The 24,875-nt window shown below is 35.2% G+C and overlaps 1 protein-coding gene across 1 annotated transcript in view; it reads left to right on the top strand.

Annotated features, from left to right (window-relative positions):
- Nucleotides 1-24,554, top strand: part of LOC111153218 (ADAM metallopeptidase domain 7) — an 83,344-nt gene extending 58,790 nt beyond the window's left edge. Inside the window, exons 16-23 of the mRNA XM_022512108.1 lie at nt 2,060-2,261; nt 7,189-7,269; nt 8,293-8,371; nt 8,900-9,005; nt 9,376-9,475; nt 22,221-22,286; nt 23,442-23,498; nt 24,510-24,554. Of these exons, the coding sequence (XP_022367816.1) occupies nt 2,060-2,261; nt 7,189-7,269; nt 8,293-8,371; nt 8,900-9,005; nt 9,376-9,475; nt 22,221-22,286; nt 23,442-23,498; nt 24,510-24,554 (736 nt within the window). The remainder of the gene's footprint in view (nt 1-2,059; nt 2,262-7,188; nt 7,270-8,292; nt 8,372-8,899; nt 9,006-9,375; nt 9,476-22,220; nt 22,287-23,441; nt 23,499-24,509) is intronic.
- Nucleotides 24,555-24,875: the final 321 nt, after the last annotated feature.

Genomic DNA, 24,875 nt, shown 5'->3' with positions numbered 1-24,875 from the left:
AAAAAAAGGAAAAATAGTCCTAATAAATTTGATACAATTTTTTTAAGGTTTTATTTATTTATTTATTTATTTGTTTGAGAGAGAGAGCAAGTAAGGGAGAACACAGGAGGGTAGAAGGTTAGAGGGAGAAGCAGACTCCCTGCGGAGCTGGGAGCCTGATGCGGGATTCGATTCTGGGACCCTGGGATCATGACCTGAGCTGAAGGAGTCGCTTAACCAACTGAGCCACCCAGGTGCTCAATCTGATACAGTTTTAATAGGAATCCCAGATAAAAAAAACATAATATAGGTAAAAGTGTAATTAAAGGTATAATTTTTAAAAAAAACCTCTGAATTGAAGAATGTATAAAATAAAAACTCAACTTAGTAAGAAAAATTCATAGAAAGATGAGCATAAGACTAACCTTTACAGCATGAAGTCAACAATAAAGAAAATGTTCTATAAGCACCAAAGAAGGCAAGTATAAGTTTTCAACAACAACAATGACAACAAAGTTTTCAGGTTATCATTTTATTTATCTTCAGAAAGAAATGCCATAAGATAATGTAGCAAAATCTATGGACCTTTGGAGAATGGAAGTATTGGGACCCCAAAACTGTACATACATCCAAATTATTATTCATATAGTAAAGCAATAGAATGACATCCTCACACACTTTATAACTTAAAAAAAAAAAAACTACAGTAAATTAGACAGCATTTATTTGCAATGATGTGGATGGAACTAGACGGTACTATGCTAAGTGAAACAAGTCAATCAGAGAAAGACAATTATCATATGATCTCACTGATATGAAGAACTTGAGAAACAAGACAGAGGATCATAGGGGAAGGGAGGGAAAAATGAAACAAGATGAAACCAGAGAGGGAGACAAACCTTAAGAGACTGTTAATCTCAGGAAACAAACTCAGGGTTGCTGGAGGGGAGGGGAGTGCGAAGGATGGGGTGGCTGGGTGATGGACATTGGGGAGAATATATACTATGGTGAGTGCTGTGAATTGTGTAAGACTCATGAATCACAGACCTGTACCCCTGAAACAAATAATACATTATAGTTTAATAAAATAAATAAATAAATATGAAAAAAAAATAGTTAAGAAAGTACTCTGGTCAACTGGGAAATGAATTAAACTAAACAGTTAAATGAGAAGATGGACTATTAAGGAAATTGTTGCAAGCAAGAAAATCTATACTAATTTTGAGTAAATTCTAGTAATTTATATTATTAATGTGTTTATTATGAATTTAAAAATATTGAATACTGAATAATAATGATCTTTATAAATTTCAATTTTCTCAAATATATGAATTAAGAAAAAGAAGAAGAAAAATAAAAAATGTGACAAATGTCTTATCTTACATAATGAAAAGTTAATGCGTATTTGATCTTAAAAATGATGAAATAGGGTGCCTGGGTGGCTCAGTGGGTTAAGCTGCTGCCTTCGGCTCAGGTCATGGTCTCAGGGTCCTGGGATCGAGCCCCGCATCGGGCTCTCTGCTCAGCGGGGAGCCTGCTTCCCTCTCTCTCTGCCTGCTTGTGATCTCTCCCTCTCTCTCTGTCAAATAAATAAAAAAACTTTAAAAAAAAAATGATGAAATAATTTAGATTTAAATATTTTAATGTAAGCCGAATCAATGTTAAAAAACAAAACATATAGCTTTCAAATAATTGGAGAAAAAATAATAAAGATAAAAAAGATAAACTAAAATGTCTAACATTTAAAATCATATAAAAAGATGAAAAGAGTAAAATTAAACACATCTTATCATAATAAATATAAATGGATTAAAATTTCCCTATTTAAAATGTTAAAGTAATGGAATGAGAGGTGTTCCAGTAATATCTCCCCACAGCAACAATAATTTGGTAGCAAGCCATGGAAAAAGTACCTTTGTCAGAACTTTAAAATCCAGGGAGGATCTTGCAAAACATTGGTGGTGTCAAAGACCAAAGATTTGTTTTGAGAAAGCAGGCCCATGCCTAGGTGATGAGCTTATTGACCATAGTCCTGGCTACAGACCCATAAACACCCACATCTCCTGTTGCTTGGAAACAGCCCCATTTGGCTTTGGTATCACCAACAAGAACATCTGCCTAGTCACCTACTGGAAGACACATCTATCCATATCCCTGGAGGCAGACCTGCAGATCTTGGTCCAAACACAGATCCTGAAGTGGCTGTGACACTTCATTCTTTTCCTTCCTTCCCAAGTGCAGCTCTAGACAATCTTCCTGCCCACAGAACTTCCAGGAAACATGTCGGTCTATGCACCCAGAGGCACCTTGCTCAATGTCCCAACAGAAGCCAAGGACCCAATAAGAGATACACCCATTCATGCACCTAGAAACAAGCCAGCCATCTGATTCAGATGCTATGGTAGACCCTTGTTACAGTGCCAGTCCACTTGACCAAGGTCACAGAGACAGTCCTGTCTCAGTCCCCAGGTACCATGCAGAATCCACATTTACCCAAATCCCTATTCACAGACCAGTAAACTGCAGATCCTACTACAGACCAGATGACAGCCACATAACCTGGTCCTAGTCTCACTCAACTGTAATCCTGGAAGCAATCACACCAGCCCAAGGGATACAACAGGAGGCTTTTACCCGATAAAATCAATCTGTAAAGTCTGGAAATGATGTCTGCTCCTTGAAATGCACAGACACCAATGCAATAGTACATAGACCACAAAGATTCAGGCAAACATAATATCATCTGAAGAAAACTCATAAAGCTCTAGCAACTGATCCCAAAGAAATGGAGATGACAACAAATTCAAAGTAACCATTTTAAAGAAGTTCAAAAGGATGCAAGGGAACACAAATAGATGACTAAATGGAATCAAGAAAGCAAAGCATGAAAAACATAAGTTTAACAAAGAAATAAAAACCATAAAAAATGTGAAACAGAAATATTGGAGCTGAAAAATACATTATAGAAATGAAAAAGTCAATGGAAAGCTTCAACAGCAGACTGGATCATTCTGAAGAAAAAAGTCAGCAATCTTAAAAATAAGTCACTTGAAATTAGAAAGTTGGAGAAACAAAAGAAAAAAGAATAAAAACTAGTGAAGAAAGCATATGGAACCTATATGACACCAATGACAAAAAATAAATGTATGCATTATGTGTGTCCCAGGAGGAGAAAAGAAAGAGAAAGAGAGGGGAATAAAAATTACTTTTATTTTTTTATTTTTATTTTTTTTTTTTAATTTTATTTTTCAAAAACATATAATACCTTTTTATCCCCTTACTTTTAAAAATAATGGCTGAAAATTTGCCAAATACCGGGAAGGATATCTACATTTAGATTCTGAAAGCTCAAAAGACCCCACGTGAGACCAGTCCAAAGAGTATCCAGAGATACATTATAAACCAACTGTCAAAAGTCAAAGACAGGAAGAGAACTTAGAAAACAAGAGAAAAGCAACTCATCATATAAGAAGGAATATTATAAAACTATTAATAAACTTCTCAGTAGAAGTCTCGCAGGCCAAGAGAGAGTGTGATGATGTACTCAAAGTACAAAACAAAACATATAAACATACAAAACAAAGAAAGCCCTGCTAACAGTGCTATATCTAACACAGCTATGTTTCAGAAATGAAAGAGAATTAAAGACGTCCTTAAATAAAAGCTGAAGGAGTTCATCACCACTATACCTGCCTTATAAATAATGTTAAAGTTGAAAGGGAGGATGCTAAGTAACAGCATGAAACATTTGTACTATAATAGTCATTAGTAAAGGTAAATAGTCAAATTCAAAATGCTTTAATACTGTGAAGATAGTGTATAAATGTATTTTAACTCTAATATAAAAGTTAAAAGACAAGAATATTAAAAATAACTATAGCTACAATAATTTGATACTGGGTACACAATATAAAGACAAGCAAAATGTGATATCAACAGCATGAACTATGGAGGGAAGAGAAGTAAAATTATGCCAATGATTAAAAAAAGAAATCTCTAGTAGATACACAAAAGATAAAGAGAAAAAAACATCAAAATGTACCACTACAAAAAATTAACAAAGAACAAAAGAAGAGAGGAGGAGAGGAAGAAAGGATCAAAGACGCTATAAAGCATTCAGAAAGCAACTAACAATGAAAACAGTAAGTTTTTAACTATCAATAATTGCATTAAATCTAGATTTATCTATTCAAAAGACACAGACTGGGTGTTGGTTTAAAAAACAACATCAACAACCAGTATCCAACAATATATGGCCTACAAAACACTCATGGTACGTTAAGGGACACAGGCTTAAAGTAAAGGATAAAAAATATTGCATGAAAATGGCAACAGAGAACAGTGTGGCCATATTTATATCAGAAAAAATACATTTTCAATCATAACTGTCACAAGAAACAAAAATGATCACTATATGATGATAATGGGCTCAATTCATCAAGAGGATATAATAATTCTAAGTACATATGAAATGCACCTAACATTGGAGGATCTAAATATATAAAGAAAATATACACAGAAAATATAAACAGGAAGGAGAAATACAATACAATAGTATGGGACTTTAATGCCCCACTTTCAACAATGGATAAATTATCTACACATAAAATCAAAAAGAATACAATGTGCTTGAATAACTCTATAGACCAAATGGACCTAACAGATACATACAGAATATTTCATTCAGCAATCATAGAAAACACATTTTTTTCAAGTGTACTTGGAATATTCTCTGGGATAGATCATATGTTGGCCGACAAAACAGTCTCAACATATTTAAGAAGACTGAAATAATATCAAATATTTTTTCTGACCACAGTAGTAGAAAATTAGATATCAAAACAGGAAGAACTTTGGAAAATTCACAAATATTTAGAAATTGAAAAATAGATTCCTGAAAAACAAATGAATAAAGAAGAGATTGACAGGGCAGCCAAAAAATATCCAAGACAAAGGAAAGTGGAAACACTACATAGCAAACTTAAAAATGCAGCAAAACCATTTCGAAGAGGGAAGTATATAACAATAAAGCCTACATTAAGAAAAAAGAAAAATTTCAAGTAAACAACATAATGTTATGCTTCAAGGAACTAGAAAAAGAAGAAGAAAACTAAGCCCAAAGTTAGGAGAAATAAGGAAATAAAGATTTTTAGAGCAGAAATAAATGAAACAAGAAAAACAGGAAAGATTAAGGAAATTGTTTTAATTTATAGAAGGTAAACAGAGTTGACAAACTTTTAAGTAGACTAACCAATAAACAAAGGGGGATGATTAACAAAAAAAAAAAAAAAAAGAAGATTATAAATGACAGGAGAATTACAACTGATATCACAGAAATAAAAGGATTATAAGAAAATACTATAAATAATTATACAAGTTGAGTATCTAAAAGAAATGGATAAATTCTGAGAAGCATACAATGTACCAAGACTAAATGATGAAGAAATAGAACATCTGAACAAATAGGAAATCAGAACAATAATTAATAACTTTCCAACAAAGAAAAGCCCAGGATTGGATGTTTTGTATATGACAAAAAAAGCACAGGCCAAAAGGCAAAAATAAATAAGTGAGACTATATCAAAGTAAAGATTTCTTCAGCAATGGCTACAATTAAGAAAATGAAAAAGCAATCAATGGAATGTGAAAAATATTTGCAGGCCACATATCTGATAAAGGGTTAATAGATAAAAGTTAAAAGTAGTTCATACAACCAATAGCAATAAAACCCCAAATAGTCCAATTAAAAAAAAAATGAGCAAAGGACTTGTTTGGATATTTATACAACTGACCCACAAGTAAATGAAAAGGAGTTCAACATCATTAATATTCAAGGGAATGAAAATCAAAGCCACTATGAGGTATTACCCCACACCTTTTAGTTTGGTTGTTATCAAAAAACAACAAATAAAAAATGTTGGAGAGGATGTGGGGTACTCTTTTTTGAATACCCTTGTGCACTGTTGGTGGGAATATAAATTGGCATAGCCATTATAGAAACTGTATGGTGGTTCTTTAAAAAATTAAAGATAGAACTACCCTATGCTCCAGGAATCTCACTTTTGGACACAGAACCTAAAGAAGTTGAAATCAGATTTTGAAGAGGTATCTGTACTTCCATGCTCATTGCACCATTATTTACAATATTTGCAAGAGCCAAGATATGGGAACAATCTAAATGTCCTTTGACAGGTGAAAAGATAATGAAAATATGTAATATATAATATTATTTAGTTTAAAAAAAAGAAGGAAATTATGTCAGTGGCAATAATGTGGACGAACTTGGAGGACATTTCATGCATGCTAACAAAAATAAACAAGTCACAAAAAAGCAAATACTGTATGATCTCACTTATATGTGGAAACTAAAAAAAAAGAAGTAAAAGCCACAAACGGAGAGTTGAATGATGGTTGCCAGGTGGGGGAAATGGGGAGATGTTGGTCAACGAGTATAAACTATGTTCTCAGTAAATTCTGAGGAGCTAGTGTAGATCTTGGTGGCTATAGTTAGATACTGTAATATATACTTAAAACTTTCTAAGAGAGTAAACTTTAAGTATTCCAACCACAAAAAAGTAACTGTTTAAGGTAATGGATGTGTTCATTAGGTTGTTTCATATTTCACAATGTGTAAGTATAACAAACCATCATAATATGTACTCTAAAGTATACAATTTTTGTCTATTATACCTCAATAGAGTTGGAAAAGCATTTCCTTTTAAGTGCTTTTTAAAAGAAGTGGGTAAAAATAAAAATAACAGGTAGAAATTAAATAAATGAATGAAGATAAGCCAGGTAATAATTATAAGCAACAAAAACAACTATAATTTGGTTATAAAATGTAAAAAAAATAAAAAGCAAAATTTAAAACAGAGTTAATAAAGCATAAATAAGATTAATTGATACAGCAAGCATGGAACATTATCAAATCAAAATAAAACAATACAAATGATAAAAGAAATTGTACTTATGGTTATAGAATCTTTGATAGATTAATATTTGAAAAATTAGGAAGGATATAGACATTTTAATTAGGAGTTTGCATAGAACAGTATTTGAATGTATACTATATTCATTTCAGATATCTGTCAAACATATATGGAAGATTTCTTCTTCTACAAAGATTCTATATGTGGTCATTTACAGCAGAAAAAATCATGTAAATTCTAAGAGCAAGTTATTAATTCATATGGGTAACTTCATTTCCAGGTGTGCAGCAATGGTGAATGTGTGGAACTTGAAAAGGTCTACAACTCAACCAATTGCTCTTCTCAATGTGATGAAAATGCTGTAAGATTTGACTCTTTTTAAAATTAATGTCTTGACAGTTGTTTATTTACATAGGACTTCATTTCTGGGCATGGTGTTTGTGTGTGCATGCGTGTGTGTGGTGATTTTTAAATCAAATATATATTTGGGATCCATTTTTTCATGTATCTTCCATAAAATTGATCTAAAGACCCAAACCAGTATTACACATAGATATTGCCTATATTGTATGTATATATTTTATCATTGGACTGGTAATCTAGAAATCCAGTAACTTATGTACCTATGAAATTTAAACCTAATGTTTAAAGTTGGGTTTATCATGTCACTTATAGTTAAATTATACCAATGTCAACATTAATCTAAAGCTTTTCACAAAACAACAAAAAATTATATATATATGTACATTATATATATTTATATATACATATATATTTAAAATATATAGACATATAATATATATATATATAGAGAGAGAGAGAGTTGGAAAAGAATTTCCTTTTTCTTATCCTATATTTCCTATAGGATATATATACACACACATACACACACATAAATGCACATATAATTACATGTAATATATATACATATAAAATATATATATAAATATACATATATATTTATATGTATTTATATACATATCTCTCTCTCTTCTCAATTATGTGTGTGTGTGTGTGTGTGTGTGTGTGTGTGTGTGTGTGTATCCTCAATTAACACTGCCCAATACTATGTGTAACTCTAGCAGGGCTGTTCCTTTAATAAGATTGAGGCCTTCTAGAAAGAGAAGTCAAACCATCTTGTTTACCTGGTTTTGAATTTGTTGGAATCATTTTCATGCCCAAAGGCCATCTTCAAAAGTGGTTGCATCTTTTAGTTTTGTTTGCTTATTTTTTATCAAAGGTTGATTCTGATATGCAGTTTAGTTAATTAATCAGTAAAAGAATGAATGTATGTGTGAGTGCATCTGTGTGTGTGATATAAAACTAAGCAAAGTTAGGTGCAACACACACACATAATTTGATAAAATTATGACTGATCTTCCAGGTGGATGACCATGAACTTGAGTGCCAATGCGAGGAAGAACAGAAACATGTGGATTGGGGAAAAAACCTAAATGTTACCTGTGAGCATCCTAGAATATAATATCTTGCATATATCAAAAGCTTAGACAGGAAGAAAGCTTTCCACCTTATTTCTGAAATCTAATATGTATATGTTGTATTTCTGTGTGGATTTGCATGGTATTTTAGTTATTTCACATATTTAAATACCCAAATTTGAATTTACAACAATTACCTTTTAGAATTAATATATCTTCTTCTAGTTAAATTTGGGTTAGTTCTTCTAAGAACCCATAACACAACAAGGCCTTTTCTATAGTCAGTTAATAATAACTGACAGTCAAAACATTTCCTGCTGATTGTGGTTCTTAAACATAATGGACTCTTGGGTGGACTGTCAATAGCTAATACAGATAATAATTTCTGTATGCCTTTGTCTTTTGCTTTACATTTTTTTAAAAAATTGGAGTTGGGAGGAATTAAAGTCCTTAAGGAAGGGAGAAGCTGGATTATAACAGCTCAGTTAATATTCCACTGTCCTAAAGTTGATGTCCTGGCTAAAACTTGTTGTTTTTTTTTTAATATTGCAGATATATCCATCCTGGTTGTTGTGCTTGTCCTGGTTATTATTGGTGTTGGGGTAGTTGTATTATTAATTCATCACCAAAAATGTATTAAGTTGAAGCGAATTCAGAGGTATGTATTTTCTATATGTTGTAATGGGACCATTACTGGGAAGATATAAGCTTTGTCACCACAGATGATGGAACTCTAGAGGGTAGAAGTATAAGCCTCTTACTAAGGACAAAGTAAGAGTAACAGTAAATTGAAAAATTAACATTTTTATGTTCTCATCTCCAAATGCTTATCCCAATGGGTCCCACCCAAACTTCACTGCACATTGGAATCAGAGAGTTCTGAAAAGAATGCTAATTTTAGTTCCTACCTCAGATTTGTTACAGAGTGTAACCTGAGTATGAATCTTTTAGAAATCTCCTAGATGATTAAATATTAACCACAGACTTATCCTATCCCTTATGTCAATATCCAATTTCCTTCTTGACAGCCCACTTAGAGATACATTGGGAGTGGAGAATAAAGGATACTTTGGTGATGAGCAACAGACAAGAACTGAGCCAATTTTCCCTGATATTCATCCCCTTCATGTAAGCAAGTGTCATTTGCAATAGTTAATGAATTGACTTAAAAAGCAGTTGCATGTGTATTTGAAGTGGAACTAGCCCTAAGATAAGTGACAAGAAAACAACAGTTTAACATAATTCCACACCAATGGAGCCTTCAGTCTACATGTGGGGAAAGAAAGGATGACAGGACACAAGCAAACCAAGACTCTATTTCAGAGCAGCATATATTAGTTAAACAAAATATTGATTTGTGCACTATTGGAAAAATTCACATACACAAATTTATTTTGGGACATAAAACAAGTCTTTTTTTTTTTTTTTAAGATTTTATTTATCTATTTGAGAGACAGCACCAGCAGGGAGAAGGGGCAAAGGGAGAGGGAGAAGCAGACCCCCCACTGAGCAGGAAGCCAGATGCCAGGCTCAATTCCAGGACCCAGGGATCATGACCTGAGCTGAAAGCAGACCCTTAAATGACTGAGCCACCCAGGAACCTGGGGACATAAAACAAGTCAACAAATTTAAGAGTTGGGGTCATACAAAATATGCTCTCAAAATAAAATTTTATTAAAAATCAATAACAAGGAGCGCCTGGGTGGCTCAGTGGGTTAAGCCTCTGCCTTTGGCTCAGGTCATGATCTCAGAGATTGAGCCCCACATCCCCGGATTGGATCGGGCTCTCTGCTCAGCAGGGAGCCTGCTTCCCTTCCTCTCTCTCTGCCTGCCTATCTGCCTATTTGTGATCTCTGTCTGTCAGATGAATAAATAAAATCTTTTAAAAAAAATCAGTAACAAATATATTGGGAAAATCCCCAATTGAAAATTTAATAACAAATTCTAAAAACACTTGGGTCAAATAAAAACTCAAAAAGGAGAACAAAAAATACTTTAAAGGAAAAGGAAACAAAACCTACCAGAATTTGTGGGAAGTAGTGAAGTCAGTAATTAAAGGAAAGTTTATAGCACTAAATGCTTATGTTAGAAAAGAAGTAAGGTATGAGAGCAATGATATCAGTTTTTATTTTAAGAAGCCAAAAAAGAAGAAAAAAAAAAAAAAAGAAGAAGAAGAATAGCAAAGCTCCATGCAAGTAGAGGACAGGAAAATAACAAGTACTGGGTACCAATGAAAGTGAAAACAAAACAAAACAAAAATCACAGAAGAAAACAATAAAAGCAAAAGCTATTTTCTATAAATTAATAGATCTTATAAACGTCCAGTCAGACTGAGCAGAAAAATGTAAGTGAGTCAGCATGACTATCAGGAATCATAAAGGTGAAATCTCAGGAGAGTATATCTTATTAAATTGACAATATTTTGCATATGGAGATTAATTTGGAAAATTTTTATTTTAATATATTTGACAGTGTAATTTTTTGAAAGTTGCCAATCACAAAGCTTATTCATGAAGAAATAGATAAACTGAATAGCTCTGTATATAACAGAGAAAACTGACTTTGTAGTAAAAACCTTTCCACAAAAAAATGGTGAATTCTACCAAACATATAATGATGAAATAATATTAGTTCTATATAAACTTTTCCAAAAAATGGGGGAGAATGGACACTTCCCAACTCCTTTTATAAGGACAGCATTTTTCTGTTATCTACCTAGAGAAAGACAATACAACAACAACAACAAAAACTATTTGTCAATAATTCTAATAAATATAAATGCATAAATATTAAATTTTAGTCAACTGAATTTTACAATGCATAAGAATAATGCGTTGTGACCAAACGAGGTTTATCCTAGGAATGTAAGGCAAATTTAACATTAAAAAAATTAATCAGGCTAATCCACTGTATTATTTGACTAAAAATAAAATCATATGATCACCTCGATAAATGCAGGGAAAGTATTTGAAAAAAATCTGATATATATTCCTGATAAAACTCAGGAAAGTAGGAACATAAGGAAACTTTCTGAAGTTGATGGAAATATCTACCAAAAAACCTACAGCTAATGTCATATTTGTGGTTAAAAAACTGAATACCTTTCCTAAATATCAGGAACAAAGCAATGATGTCCACTGCCACCACTTCTACTTTTACTTGAAATTATAGCCATTACCATAAGGGCGAAAGAAAGAAAGAAAGAAAGAAAGAAAGAAAGAAAGAAAGAAAGAAAGGAAGGAAGGAAGGAAGGAAGGAAGGAAGGAAGGAAGGAAGGAAGGAAGAAAGAAAGAAAGAAGGAAAGAAAGAAAGAAAGGAGGGAGGGAAGAAAGGAAGGAAAAGAAAGAAAGAAAGGAGGAAGTAAACTGTTTTGATTTGCTGAAGACACAATCATTTATCGTTTACCTATAGTAAATAAAAGAGATTTAGTAAGGGGCCACCTGGGTGGCTCAGTGGGTTAAGCCTCTGCCTGCAACTCAGGTCATGATCTCAGGGTCCTAGGATCAAGCCCCATACCAGGCTCTTTGCTCAGCGGGGAGCCTACTTCTCTCTCTCTTTCTCTCTCTGCCTGCTTGTGATCTCTGTCAAATAAATAAATAAAATCTTTTAAAAAAAAGTGATTTAGTAAAACTTTAGGATACAAATTCATATGCAAAAACTTACTGTGTTTCCATATACGAACAATGAACAATCCAAAAACCAAAATGAAGCCACGAAATAACATTTACAGCAGCATCAAAAATATAAAATACTTAGGGATAAAGCTGAAAAGTATGTACAAAATATAGAGGTAGAAAACTATATAACTTTGATGAGAAAAATTTTAAAAGACCAAAATAAATTCAGGCAATACACTATTGTTGGGTCAGTTCTCTGTAAATGGATCTATAAATTCAAAATAATCTTAAAGTATCACAGGAGTTTTTGTAAAACAAACAAATTTAAGAATATAAAAACAATAAATGAAAATTAATTATATTCCATATACTAGTAACAAATAATGTAGAAATAAAATCAAAAATAAAATTTGAGGGGCACCCTGGGTGGCTCAGTGGGGTAAACCTCTGCCTTCAGCTCAGGTCATGATCTCAGGGTCCTGGGATTGAGCCTGGCATCGGGCTCTCTGCTTGGCGGGGAGCCTGCTTCCCCTCTCTTTCTGCCTGCTTGTGATCTCTCTCTCTCTCTCTCTTTCTGTCAAATAAATAATTAAAAATATTTAAAATAAATAAATTAAATTAAATTTGAAATAGCACCAAAAATGTGAAATATTTAAGGGTACTTCTGACAAAATATGAACCAGAAGTATATAAGGAAAATGGTAATATTCTGCTGAGAAAAACTTTAAAAGACCTAAGTAAAAGACCTAAGTAAAAAAGAGTATAGAGAGTCACATGTTTATTACTATATTTATTGATTGCCAGTTGATTTGCCAAATGATTTTTTACAGAGGTGCAAAGGCACTCCAGTGGAGAAAGAACAGTCTTTTCACAGATGGTGATGAAACAACTGGATATAAATATGTACAAAGACTAACTGTGATCCGTTCCTCAAACCAGTAACAAAATTAACTCCAACTGCAATACACACAGAAATACATGTATTTTTTTCCTAGTAAAAAATTTAAATTTAAAAATGTACAAACTGTAGTGCTGAGAGGTAACTATTTGGGGAATAAAGGTACAATGACATGCAAGAGTGAGTTCATTATTTTAAGTCAGGAATGCGGCTAATTTGAGGGAAGGAGGTAGGTGGCAAGAGTGATAGGAAATTTGAAATGGCAAAGGTTTTCTTTTAATTTTATTTTTTATAAACATATATTTTTATCCCCAGGGGTACAGGTCTGTGAATCGCCAGGTTTACACACTTCACAGCACTCACCATAGCACATACCCTCCCCAATGTCCATAATCCCACACCCCCCTCCCAACCCACCTCCCCCCATCAACCCTCAGTTTGTTTTGTGAGATTAAGAGTCACTTATGGTTTGTCTCCCTCCCAATCCCATCTTGTTTCATTTACTCTTCTCCTACCCCCTTAACCCCACATGTTGCATCTCCTCTCCCTCATATCAGGGAGATCATATGATAGTTGTCTTTCTCTGATTGACTTATTTCGCTAAGCATGATACCCTCTAGTTCCATCCACGTCATCGCAAATGGCAAGATTTCATTTCTTTTGATGGCTGCATAGTATTCCATTGTGTATATATACCACACCTTCTTTATCCATTCATCTCTTGATGGACATCTAGGTTCTTTCCATAGTTTGGCTATTGTAGACATTGCTGCTATAAACATTCGGGAACACGTGCCCCTTCGGATCACTACATTTGTATCTTTAGGGTAAATACCCAGTAGTGCAATTGCTGGGTCATAGGGTAGCTCTATTTTCAACATTTTGAGGAACCTCCATGCTATTTTCCAGAGTGGTTGCACCAGCTTGCATTCCCACCAACAGTGTAGGAGTGTTCCCCTTTCTCCGCATCCTCACCAGCATCTGTCGTTTCCCGACTTGTTAATTTTAGCCATTCTGACTGGTGTGAGGTGATATCTCATTGTGGTTTTGATTTGTATTTCCCTGATGCCGAGTGATATGGAGCACTTTTTCATGTGTCTGTTGGCCATCTGGATGTCTTCTTTGCAGAAATGTCTGTTCATGTCTTCTGCCCATTTCTTGATTGGGTTATTTGTTCTTTGGGTGTTGAGTTTGCTAAGTTCTTTATAGGTTTTGGACACTAGCCCTTTATCTGATATGTCATTTGCAAATATCTTCTCCCATTCTGTCAGTTGTCTTTTGGTTTTGTTAACTGTTTCCTTTGCTGTGCAAAAGCTTTGATCTTGATAAAATCCCAAATAGTTCATTTTTGCCCTTGCTTCCCTTGCCTTTGGCGATGTTCCTAGGAAGAAGTTGCTGCGGCTGAGGTCGAAGAGGTTGCTGCCTGTGTTTTCCTCAAGGATTTTGATGGATTCCTTTCTCACTTGAGGTCCTTCATCCATTTTGAGTCTACTTTCGTGTGTGGTGTAAGGAGATGATCCAATTTCATTTTTCTGCATGTGGCTGTCCAATTTTCCCAACACCATTTATTGAAGAGGCCTTCTTTTTTCGATTGGACATTCTTTCCTGCTTTGTCGAAGATTAGTTGACCATAGAGTTGAGGGTCTATTTCTGGGCTCTCTATTCTGTTCCATTGATCTATGTGTCTGTTTTTGTGCCAGTACCATGCTGTCTTGATGATGACAGCTTTGTAAAAGAGCTTGAAGTCCGGAATGGTGATGTCACCAACTTTGGCTTTCTTTTTCAATATTCCTTTGTCTATTTGAGGTCTTTTCTGGTTCCATGTAAATTTTAGGATTATTTGTTCCATTTCTTTGAAAAAAATGGATGGGATTTTGATAGAGATTGCATTAAATGTGTAGATTGCTTTAGGTAGTATAGACATTTTCACAATATTTATTCTTCTAATCCAGGCTCATGGAACATTTTTCCATTTCTTTGTGTCTTCCTCAATTTCTTTCATGAGTACTTTATAATTTTCTGTGTATAGATTCTTAGTCTCTTTGGTTAGGTTTATTCCTAGGTATCTTACAGTTTTGGGTGCAATTGTAAATGGGATTGACTCCTTAATTTCTCTTTCTTCTGTCTTGTTGTTGGTGTAGAGAAATGCAACTGATTTCTGGGCATTGATTTTATATCCTGACACATTACTGAATTCCTGTACAAGTTCTAGCAGTTTTGGAGTGGAGTCTTTTGGGTTTTCCACATATAGTATCATATCATCTGCGAAGAGTGATAGTTTGACTTCTTCTTTGCTGATTTAGATGCCTTTAATTTCCTTTTGTTGTCTGATTGCTGAGGCTAGGACTTCTAGTACTATGTTGAATAGCAGTGGTGATAACGGACATCCCTGCCGTGTTCCTGACCTTAGCGGAAAAGCTTTCAGTTTTTCTCCATTGAGAATGATATTTGCAGTGGGTTTTTCATAGATGGCTTTGATAATATTGAGGTATGTGCCCTCTATCCCTACACTTTGAAGAGTTTTGATCAGGAAGGGATGCTGTACTTTGTCAAATGCTTTTTCAGCATCTATGGAGAGTATCATATGGTTCTTGTTCTTTTATTAATATGTTGTATCACATTGATTGATTTGTGAATGTTGAACCAACCTTGCAGCCCTGGAATAAATCCCACTTGGTCGTGGTGAATAATCCTTTTAATGTACTGTTGAATCCTATTGGCTAGTATTTTGGTGAGAATTTTTGCATCTGTGTTCATCAAGGATATTGGTCTGTAGTTCTCTTTTTTGATGGGAACCTTGTCTGGTTTTGGGATCAAGGTGATGCTGGCCTCATATAATGAGTTTGGAAGTTTTCCTTCCATTTCTATTTTTTGGAACAGTTTCAGGAGAATAGGAATTAGTTCTTCTTTAAATGTTTGGTAGAATTCCCCCGGGGAAGCCGTCTGGCCCTGGGCTTTTGTTTGTTTGGAGATTTTTGATGACTGTTTCAATCTCTTTACTGGCTATGGGTCTGTTCAGGCTTTCTATTTCTTCCTGGTTCAGTTGTGGTAGTTTATATGTCTCTAGGAATGCATCCATTTCTTCCAGATTGTCAAATTTGTTGGCATAGAGTTGCTCATAGTATGTTCTTTTTTTTTTTTTTTTTTAAGATTTTATTTATTTACTTGACAGACAGGCAGAGAGAGAGGAAGGGAAGCAGGCTCCCGGCCGAGCAGAGAGCCCGAGGTGGGGCTCGATCCCAGGACACTGGGATCATGACCTGAGCTGAAGGCAGAGGCTTTAACCCCCTGAGCCAGCCAGGCGCCCCCTCATAGTATGTTCTAATAATTATTTTTCTTTGGTGTTAGTTGTGATCTCTCCTCTTTCATTCATGATTTTATTTATTTGGATCCTTTCTCTTTTCTTTTTGATAAGTCTGGCCAGGGGTTTATCAATCTTATTAATTCTTTCAAAGAACCAGCTCCTAGTTTCGTTGATTTGTTCTATTGTTTTTTTTGGTTTCTATTTCATTGATTTCTGCTCTGATCTTTATGATTTCTCTTCTCCTGCTAGGTTTAGGGTTTCTTTCTTGTTCTTTCTCCAGCTCCTTTAGGTGTAGGGTTAGTTTGTGTACCTGAGACCTTTCTTGTTTCTTGAGAAAGGCTTGTACCGCTATATATTTGCCTCTCAGGACTGCCTTCGTTGTGTCCCACAGATTTTGAACCATTGTGTTTTCATTATCATTTGTTTCCATGAATTTTTTCAATTCTTCTTTAATTTCCTGGTTCACCAATTCATTCTTTAGAAGGAGCTGTTTAGTCTCCATGTATTTGGGTTCTTTCCAAATTTCTTCTTGTGATTGAGTTCTAGCTTCAGAGCATTGTGGGTGAAAATATGCAGAGAATGATCCCATTCTTCTGGTACCTGTTGAGACCTGATTTGTGACCCAGGATGTGATCTATTCTGGAGAATGTTCCATGTGCACTAGAGAAGAATGTGTATTCTGTTGCTTTGGGATGAAATGTTCTGAATAGATCTGTGATGTCCGTCTGGTCCAGTGTGTCATTTAAGGCCTTGATTTCCTTGTTGATCTTTTGCTGGGATGATCTGTCCATTTCAGTGAGGGGAGTGTTAAGGTCCCCTACTATTATTGTATTATTGTTGATGTGTTTCTTTGATTTTGTTATTAATTGGTTTATATAGTTGGCTGCTCCCACGTTAGGGGCATAGATATTTAAAATTGTTAGATCTTCTTGTTGGATAAATCCTTTGAGTATGATATAGTGTCCTTCCTCATCTCTTATTATAGTCTTTGGCTTAAAATCTAATTGATCTGATATAAGGATTGCCCCTCCTGCTTTCTTCTGATGTCCATTAGCATGGTAAATTCTTTTCCACCCCCTCACATTAAATCTGGAGGTATCTTCGGGTTTAAGATGAGTTTCTTGTAGGCAACATATAGATGGGTTTTGTTTTTTTATCCATTCTGATACCCTGTGTCTTTTGATTGGGGCATTTAGCCCATTAACATTCAGGGTAACTACTGAGAGATATGAATTTAGTGCCATTGCATTGCCTGTAAGGTGACTGTTACTGTATACTGTCTCTGTTTCTTTCTGATCTACTACTTTTAGGGTCTCTCTTTGCTTAGAGGTCCCCTTTCAATATTTCCTGTAGTGCTGGTTTGGTGTTTGCAAATTCTTTCAGTTTTTGTTTGTCCTGGAAGCTTTTAATCTCTCCTTCTATTTTCAATGATAGCCTAGCTGGATATAGTATTCTTGGCTGCATGTTTTTCTCGTTTAGTGCTCTGAATATATCATGCCAGCTCTTTCTGGCCTGCCAGGTCTCTGTGGATAAGTCTGCTGCCAATCTAATATTTTTACCATTGTACGTTACAGACTTCTTTTCCCGGGCTCCTTTCAGGATTTTCTCTTTGTCACTAAGACTTGTAAATTTTACTATTAGGTGATGGGGTGTGGACTTATTCTTATTGATTTTGAGGGGGGTTCTCTGAACCTCCTGGATTTTGATGCTTGTTCTCTTTGCCATATTGGGGAATAATAATTCTCTCCAATTATTCTCCAATAATTCTCTCCAATATACCTTCTGTACCCCTCTCTCTTTCTTCTTCTTCTGGAATCCCAATTATTCTAATGTGGTTTCGTCTTACGGTGTCACTTATCTCTCGAATTCTCCCCTCCTGGTCCAGTAGCTGTTTGTCCCTCTTTTGCTCAGCTTCTTTATTCTCTGTCATTTGGTCTTCTATATCACTAATTCTTTCTTCTGCCTCATTTATCCTAGCAGTGAGAGTCTCCATTTTTGATTGCACCTCATTAATAGCTTTTTTGATTTCAACTTGGTTAGATTTTAGTTCTTTTATTTCTCCAGAAAGGGCTTTTATATCTCCTGAGAGGGTTTCTCTAATATCTTCCATGCCTTTTTCGAGCCCGGCTAGAACCTTGAGAATCATCATTCTGAACTCTAGATCTGACATATTACCAATGTCTGTATTGATTAGGTCCCTAGCCTTTTGGTACTGCCTCTTGTTCTTTTTTTTTGTGGTGAATTTTTCCGCCTTGTCATTTTGTCCAGATAAGAGTATATGAAGGAGTAAGTAAAATACTAAAAGGGTGGCAACAACCCCAGGAAAATATGCTTTAACCAAATCAGAAGAGATCCCAAATCATGAGGAGGGAGAAAGGGGATAAAAACAGGTTCAGAAAGAAAAAAAAAAAAAAGAAACAATTAAAAAAAGAAAATGAATAAAGAAAATATATAAAAAGGAAAAAAATATATATATTAGATAAACTAGTTTAAAAATGTTAAAAAAGAAAAGGGTAAAAGTTAAAAAATTTTAGCAGAAGAAGAGAAAAAAAATTGAAAAAGAAAAAAAAATAAATTAACTGCAAGGCTAAAGAATCATGGGGAGAAATCCATGAGTTCCGTGCTTTGCTTTCTCCCCCTCTGGAATTACGCTGCTCTCCTTGGTATTGAAACTGCACTCCTTGGTAGGTGAACTTGGTCCTGGCTGGGTTTCTTGTTGATCTTCTGTGGGAGGGGCCTGTTGTAGTGATTCTCAAGTGTCTTTGCCCCAGGCTGAGTTGCACCGCCCTTACCAGGGGCCGGGCTGAGTAATCCGCTCGGGTTTGCTTTCGGGAGCTTTTGTTCCCTGAGCACTTTCCGTAGAGTTCCGGAGGATGGGAATGAAGATGGCAGCCTCCCAGTCTCTGGCCCGGAGGAGCCGAGAACCTGGGGCCCCACTCCTCAGTGCGCCCTCAGAGAACAGCGCCCAATTACTCCCGTCACCCTGGCCTCTGGCCGTGCTCTGAGCTGACCGAGCCTGCGCCCGGTTCAAGGTAACCAGCCTCGATTTGTGAGCTCACTCCTTGGCTCTGTCTCTGTAGCCGGCTTCCCCATTCTAATACCTGTAAGCTCTGCGACACTCAGACACCCCCAATCCTTCTGTGACCCTGCGGGACCTGAGGCCATGCTGACCCTGTGTGGGCTTCACCCCAGTTAAGCCTCTGGAGCGATGTCTCTCAGCAGAACAGACTTTTAAAAGTCCTGATTTTGTGCTCTGTTGCTCCGCCGCTTCCCGGGAGCCGGCCCCTCCCCCCATGGTCTATCTTCGCGTCCCTTTGTATTCACTTCTCTGCCAGTCCTACCTTTCAGAAAGTGGTTGATTTTCTGTTTCTAGAATTGCTGTTCTTCTTCTCTTCCATCTCCCATTGGATTTGTAGGTGTTTGCAATCTTTAGATAAGCTATCTACCAGATCTCCCGCGACCTGAAGTAGTCTCAGCCTGCTATTTCTCCACCATCTTGACTCCTCCAGGTATTGCAAAGGTTTATTTCTTAAACAAGGCAGTGATTTCAAGGATATTTACTTTAAATGGTTCATTTATCCAGGAACCTATTTTCTGTATGTATTTTATTTGTATTATATTTTCCGATGAAATGATTAAAAATAAAGGACAACAATACCAATTACTAGAGGGGATATGGACAATGAAAACTCTCATACACAGTTAATAAGAATTTAAACAGCACAACCGTTGGGGAAATTGGTACAAAGTATTAAAAATGATCATACATATACCCTATGACCCAGCAGCTCCTTGGGAAAACATTTACAATTGTGTTCCAATAGCATATTTGCAAAAAGTGAACACAATAAAAATGTCTAATAACAGTAAAAGGCATGAACAAAATGCTACAGATTCATACAACGGAAATTACAGAGAAAGAGTAATAAATGAACTACTGATCTTTACCACATGAATAAATCTCACAAACACACTGTTCAGAAGATGTCAAATCCAAATATTTATATTTATATCAAGTTGAAGAACTGTCAAAGCTCATCTATGGTATTAGAAGACAGGGTAGTGATTACCACAGGGAAGAGAGAATCTTCTGAGAAAGAGATAAAGTTTTATTTTTTGATTCTGGGCAACTTTGGCAACTTTCATTGCTCATTTGTGAAAATCCATCCTCTACACTTAGTACTTGTGCATTTCTTTGTGCATATTTTACAGGAAAGGAAAAAGTTGGTTGAAATAACCACTTTAGCAATATATGAAGATGTAAGAGAAAAACCAACAATCTTGCAGAAGTCCCCATAGTTAGTGGCTTGTTAACTGCCTTTAACAACAGCTATGATTTCTGGTGCTTTCAGCTCATTGAAAAACACTGTGAGTGTCCAAATTAAGAAGCTACAAATTCATTCCCTTAAAAAAAAATTAACCATTGAGGAAATCATTATTGATAAGACAATGCTGATGAAATTACCCAATATGACTATCTTGAAGGAGGGACTATAAGCCTTAAATTCAGAGGTTAAGTATTAGCTGACCATTATTACATGAAAATGCCAATGAGAATATGATAATACTAGTATTTTAAATTAGGATTTGTTGTTGTTGTTGTTAGTGGTGGTCTGGTTACAAGCTCCAAAGGTTTTGAATGCTTTGCCCCAACTCCACATGTCCCATAAACCCTGTGTTTCTTCACAATAATGCAGAACATGGTCCCACTCAACCCCCAGAAATACACAGATGAGAGTATATCAGAAATGCTTGTACTCAAGTATTAAAGGATGGTTAGTTAATCTTTCTCTGGTTGTGTGATGGTTTATTATTTTTATTTGTTTATATTTTTTATTGTGCCATTGATGACACCAAGATGATAAAGCAAGTCTTAATTGTCCACTGGAATAGATAGAAAATATTGTGTGATAATTTTTTAAGCTTACACATAGATTTCGTGATATGAACAACATGATGCTGATATAAATCTTGTATATTTGCCTTGAGGTTTAATTAAGAAACTATGTAAAGGTACTTATCACAGTGTTTTCTAAATATTTAGTGCTTAATGTGTGTTAACATGCTTCATGAATTAATATGAAAAACAGTTGTGCTCCAGAAGAAGAGTCAGGAGAAAAGTGCCCTGAGTATGTGATCAATAATGAGTATTCACAGAAGTCAACCAGAGATTCACATGGAGCTTGGGGCATATTTGTTTCCATTTCTAGATTGCAAGTTCCTTAAATGCTTTGGCATTTTAGTTAAATGAGGGAACACAGAAGAGGAGCTTAATAAATATATTTCAATATATGAATAAAGTAAATTCACTATTAATGGTATATGTGCCTAATATGTTTATAAACACAGATTGTATAGGAGAATTATAGTGTCAAATCTCACATTTAGGCTTTTTGTATTATTTGTTAGAAAATTGTATAACAGCAATTTAACTGATGTTTATTTGATACATTAGTCACCCCTCAACGGCCAGTTTTCAGCAAAATTGTGCTTTGGGAAAGGTCTTTTGATGTCCTTTCCCTCTTACATTAATAATGCTTAATTTTTTTTTTCTTCTGCCACCCAGTACCTCTCCTAGGCAGGTCCTATTTCCACCAGATCATGCTTTCTAGTTATATTAATGTCCACTGGAGGCAAACAGAAAATGCTTTAGAGAGGATAACCTCATCCAAGCCTATCTGTATTACAACAGTAAGTTCTGGAGGTCCTCAAAGACCTTCCAAGTCCAAAAAGGATGGAGCTTGTTATGGAAGTTCAGACATTCAGACAATTTGATTAAGATTTGGAGGCTGAAAGACTTGCCTTGTGCAATTTTCATCATAACTCATAAAGAAACTCATACTCTTCTCGAATATAAGTTTGTTTTATAAGTTCTTAGATTCCTTCATTATAAGAGAATAACCTAGGGAAGAATATTGTTCCCATGTGTTTTAGTATTTGTACATTTACTAGGTTGCATCCCAGAGATAGTTAGAAAATTTATATTGAGCACTTAGGAAATAGTCATACTTGCTTGAATACTAATTGCAGGTTAATAGTATCTCTTTTCACTAGCAAATAACTGCAGAGTCCTTGGAGCAGCTTCCAACCAGTTTTTCAAGTCCACACTACATCACACTGGTATGGTCCCTTATCTCCTTTCTGTTGCTTGTACTGATCTGTGGCCATTTCAATAAAAATTTTGGTGCCCTTAACCATTTGCTGGTTCCTTGAATAAGTCCAATAATATAATATCACTGTCTGATTTGAGGAAGAAATAGAACAGGCCCCACTTATCAGGAGGACTTGAATTAGTTTGAGAAGGTCATGAGGAAATCATGCTTGGTCATGCATGGTCTTTTAGGTAAAATATTGACATTGTGTTCATCTTGAACCCTTGGGAATTAGTTTTGACTTTTTTAAAACAATGCATTAACTCATTATTTATTACAATTACTGAGTTTCTTTGGCCCTCAAATGGTGATTTTGGGATAACTGTCTCACAAACCCTACCCTATTCCCCGCCCAGGTTTTCAAGGGTCAAAACCCAGTGATGGCTTCCAATGGGGCCATATCAGCCTGAGGGCTTTCCACTGACTGAGGTGTACTCCCTGATAAATATTAATGAAAGGGAAACACACTAGCCAAATTAGCATGCAGATGCCTGAGAAACTGAGTCAAAAAAGAGTTATTACAGGATCTCTAGGATCTCCTGAACTGCTAGAGTCTCTGTATCTTCAAGGTCCACAGTAAAACAATTATTCAGAGCTGGGCACTGAAATCACCAAGATTTTCGACAATGTATTTCTTTTCAAATCAACATTTTTTATTATGCTTTCATTATTAATGGCTAAAGAGTGTGATTAAGATAGTTTTCAGTCTGTGGTTCCACAGAATTTTCCCATAACACAGAAGGATCTCAGAGTATGCCCTACAGTTAGGGTGGAGCTTAATGAGCATTTCTCCCCAATCCCCACTTAAAACCAGTCCAATCCATTTTTATATATTGTTTTTACTGGGATTTCAACAGAAATGTTTTCTCAATGAAAGCCCTAGTTCTTGAAAAATGTTTGGAAATCTCTTACTAAATACACTGTTGGAGAGACCCACCACAAAAAAAAAAAATGGTTTCTGCTAAGACTTCACTGGCCAGAACCATCCTCCCGTCCTCTCCATAGCAATTTACAAACTTTCTTAGATTTTTCATCTGTCAGGAAGAGATAGTCTGCATGTGTATGTGTTTGTGTGTATATGTCTATGAGTGAGATCTGACACAACAAAATTTATTTATTACAGAAACCTGCAAATAAAGATCCAAGAGGAATTGCTGATCCAAATCAAAGTGCCAAAATGGTAGGCTCCTGTGACAGATGGTACTACACCCCCACACACATTTTTTAACTTGTCAAATGTTAGCATTCTTTGTGTTCTTTACCTATGCATTGATTGAGTAGGAACACCTTTTGTCCTTACCAAAAGAATAAGATGGTTGGAAATGTTTTCTCTGATATGCTAAGATTTCTAACAGTGATTCCACCAAGCAGGTTTCAGTCCAAGAGTTTCTGACCTGACCACAGGAGCAAGCTAGAATTTGACATTGTCAGTCTCAACACACATTAGACACAACAAAAACAAGACTTCTTTCTCAAACTTTTCTTGCCCAGGGTATGCGCACTGATGGGTTTTCATGAAGGATTCTAAAGGTCATAGTAGCACTGGTAAAGAGAAGGTCCATTCTTCCTGAACAGCTATTTCATGATAGTTTCATCAACATGTCACTTACCCAATCAATAACTGACTATATCTGAGGGATGATTTCACTTTTAAATTGCTATGGATATGTTAGAAAATTTATCAAAAAATTGTGATTTTTATAAAAGAGAGACAAAAATGAACATTGGCTACATTTCAGAGTTCATTCATCCATTCATTGATTTCTGTTGGGTTCCTCCAATGTACTGGTTAATAGGAAGCTTTCCCCCACAAAATATTCTTACAAGGGATCTTGCCCAATACACTTTCTCTGTTGAGATGGGGAAGGAAGGACATTTCTAATGGTCCTTCCAACTCATAAGGATGGACCTGTCTCATACTGAAGAGTGGAAAAAGTTGCTCCTTAGTGCAAGCAAACTGTTTGATTTCGTGTAATGAAAAACAAAACCATTTTCTTGATAGGCTTGTTCACCTTATAATGACTGTTTAATTAGCCATGGCTAAGGAGATATGGAAAATTATGAATAAATGTAGTACAACATAATCCAGAAAAGTTACTGTAATTAGCAGATAAAAATAAGTAACTGAAACATAACATGCTTATAGACTTTGGAGAAAATAACTTCTTTTTAACCATGTGTTTCCATTTAGAGCTTGAAATTGGATATCCAAACTGGCTGTGCAAGGCTAGGTTGAGAATTCTGGCTGAAAGATCTTCCCAACCTTCCCTAGGTATTTGCTACACAAACTTCTGGCAGTTTTTCAAAAGTTCTTATCAAGAAAGAAAATGTTAACAAGAAACAACTTCTTTCAGTAATATTTACCTATAGAATTTACAACCTTTAGTGTAGACATATGCTACAAAAAAATTCTTTAAAGTTTTTCCAGTGCTTTTTAGCCTAATGTAAAAATAGTCTCCTTGATCTAGTGTTTTCCTAAAAAATGTCAATCTAGCTACTTAAAAAAGACTCAAAACCTTGAGAATATGAAATTACACCCCTGAGTCTAAGAAGCAAA

This window comes from Enhydra lutris, unplaced genomic scaffold (genome assembly GCF_002288905.1).
Source record: "Enhydra lutris kenyoni isolate GAN:26980312 unplaced genomic scaffold, ASM228890v2 scaffoldscaffold3, whole genome shotgun sequence".
Taxonomy (NCBI): Eukaryota; Metazoa; Chordata; class Mammalia; order Carnivora; family Mustelidae; genus Enhydra; species Enhydra lutris.
Note: the sequence above shows the minus strand (reverse complement) of the source record. Positions and strands in the feature narration are given on the sequence as shown.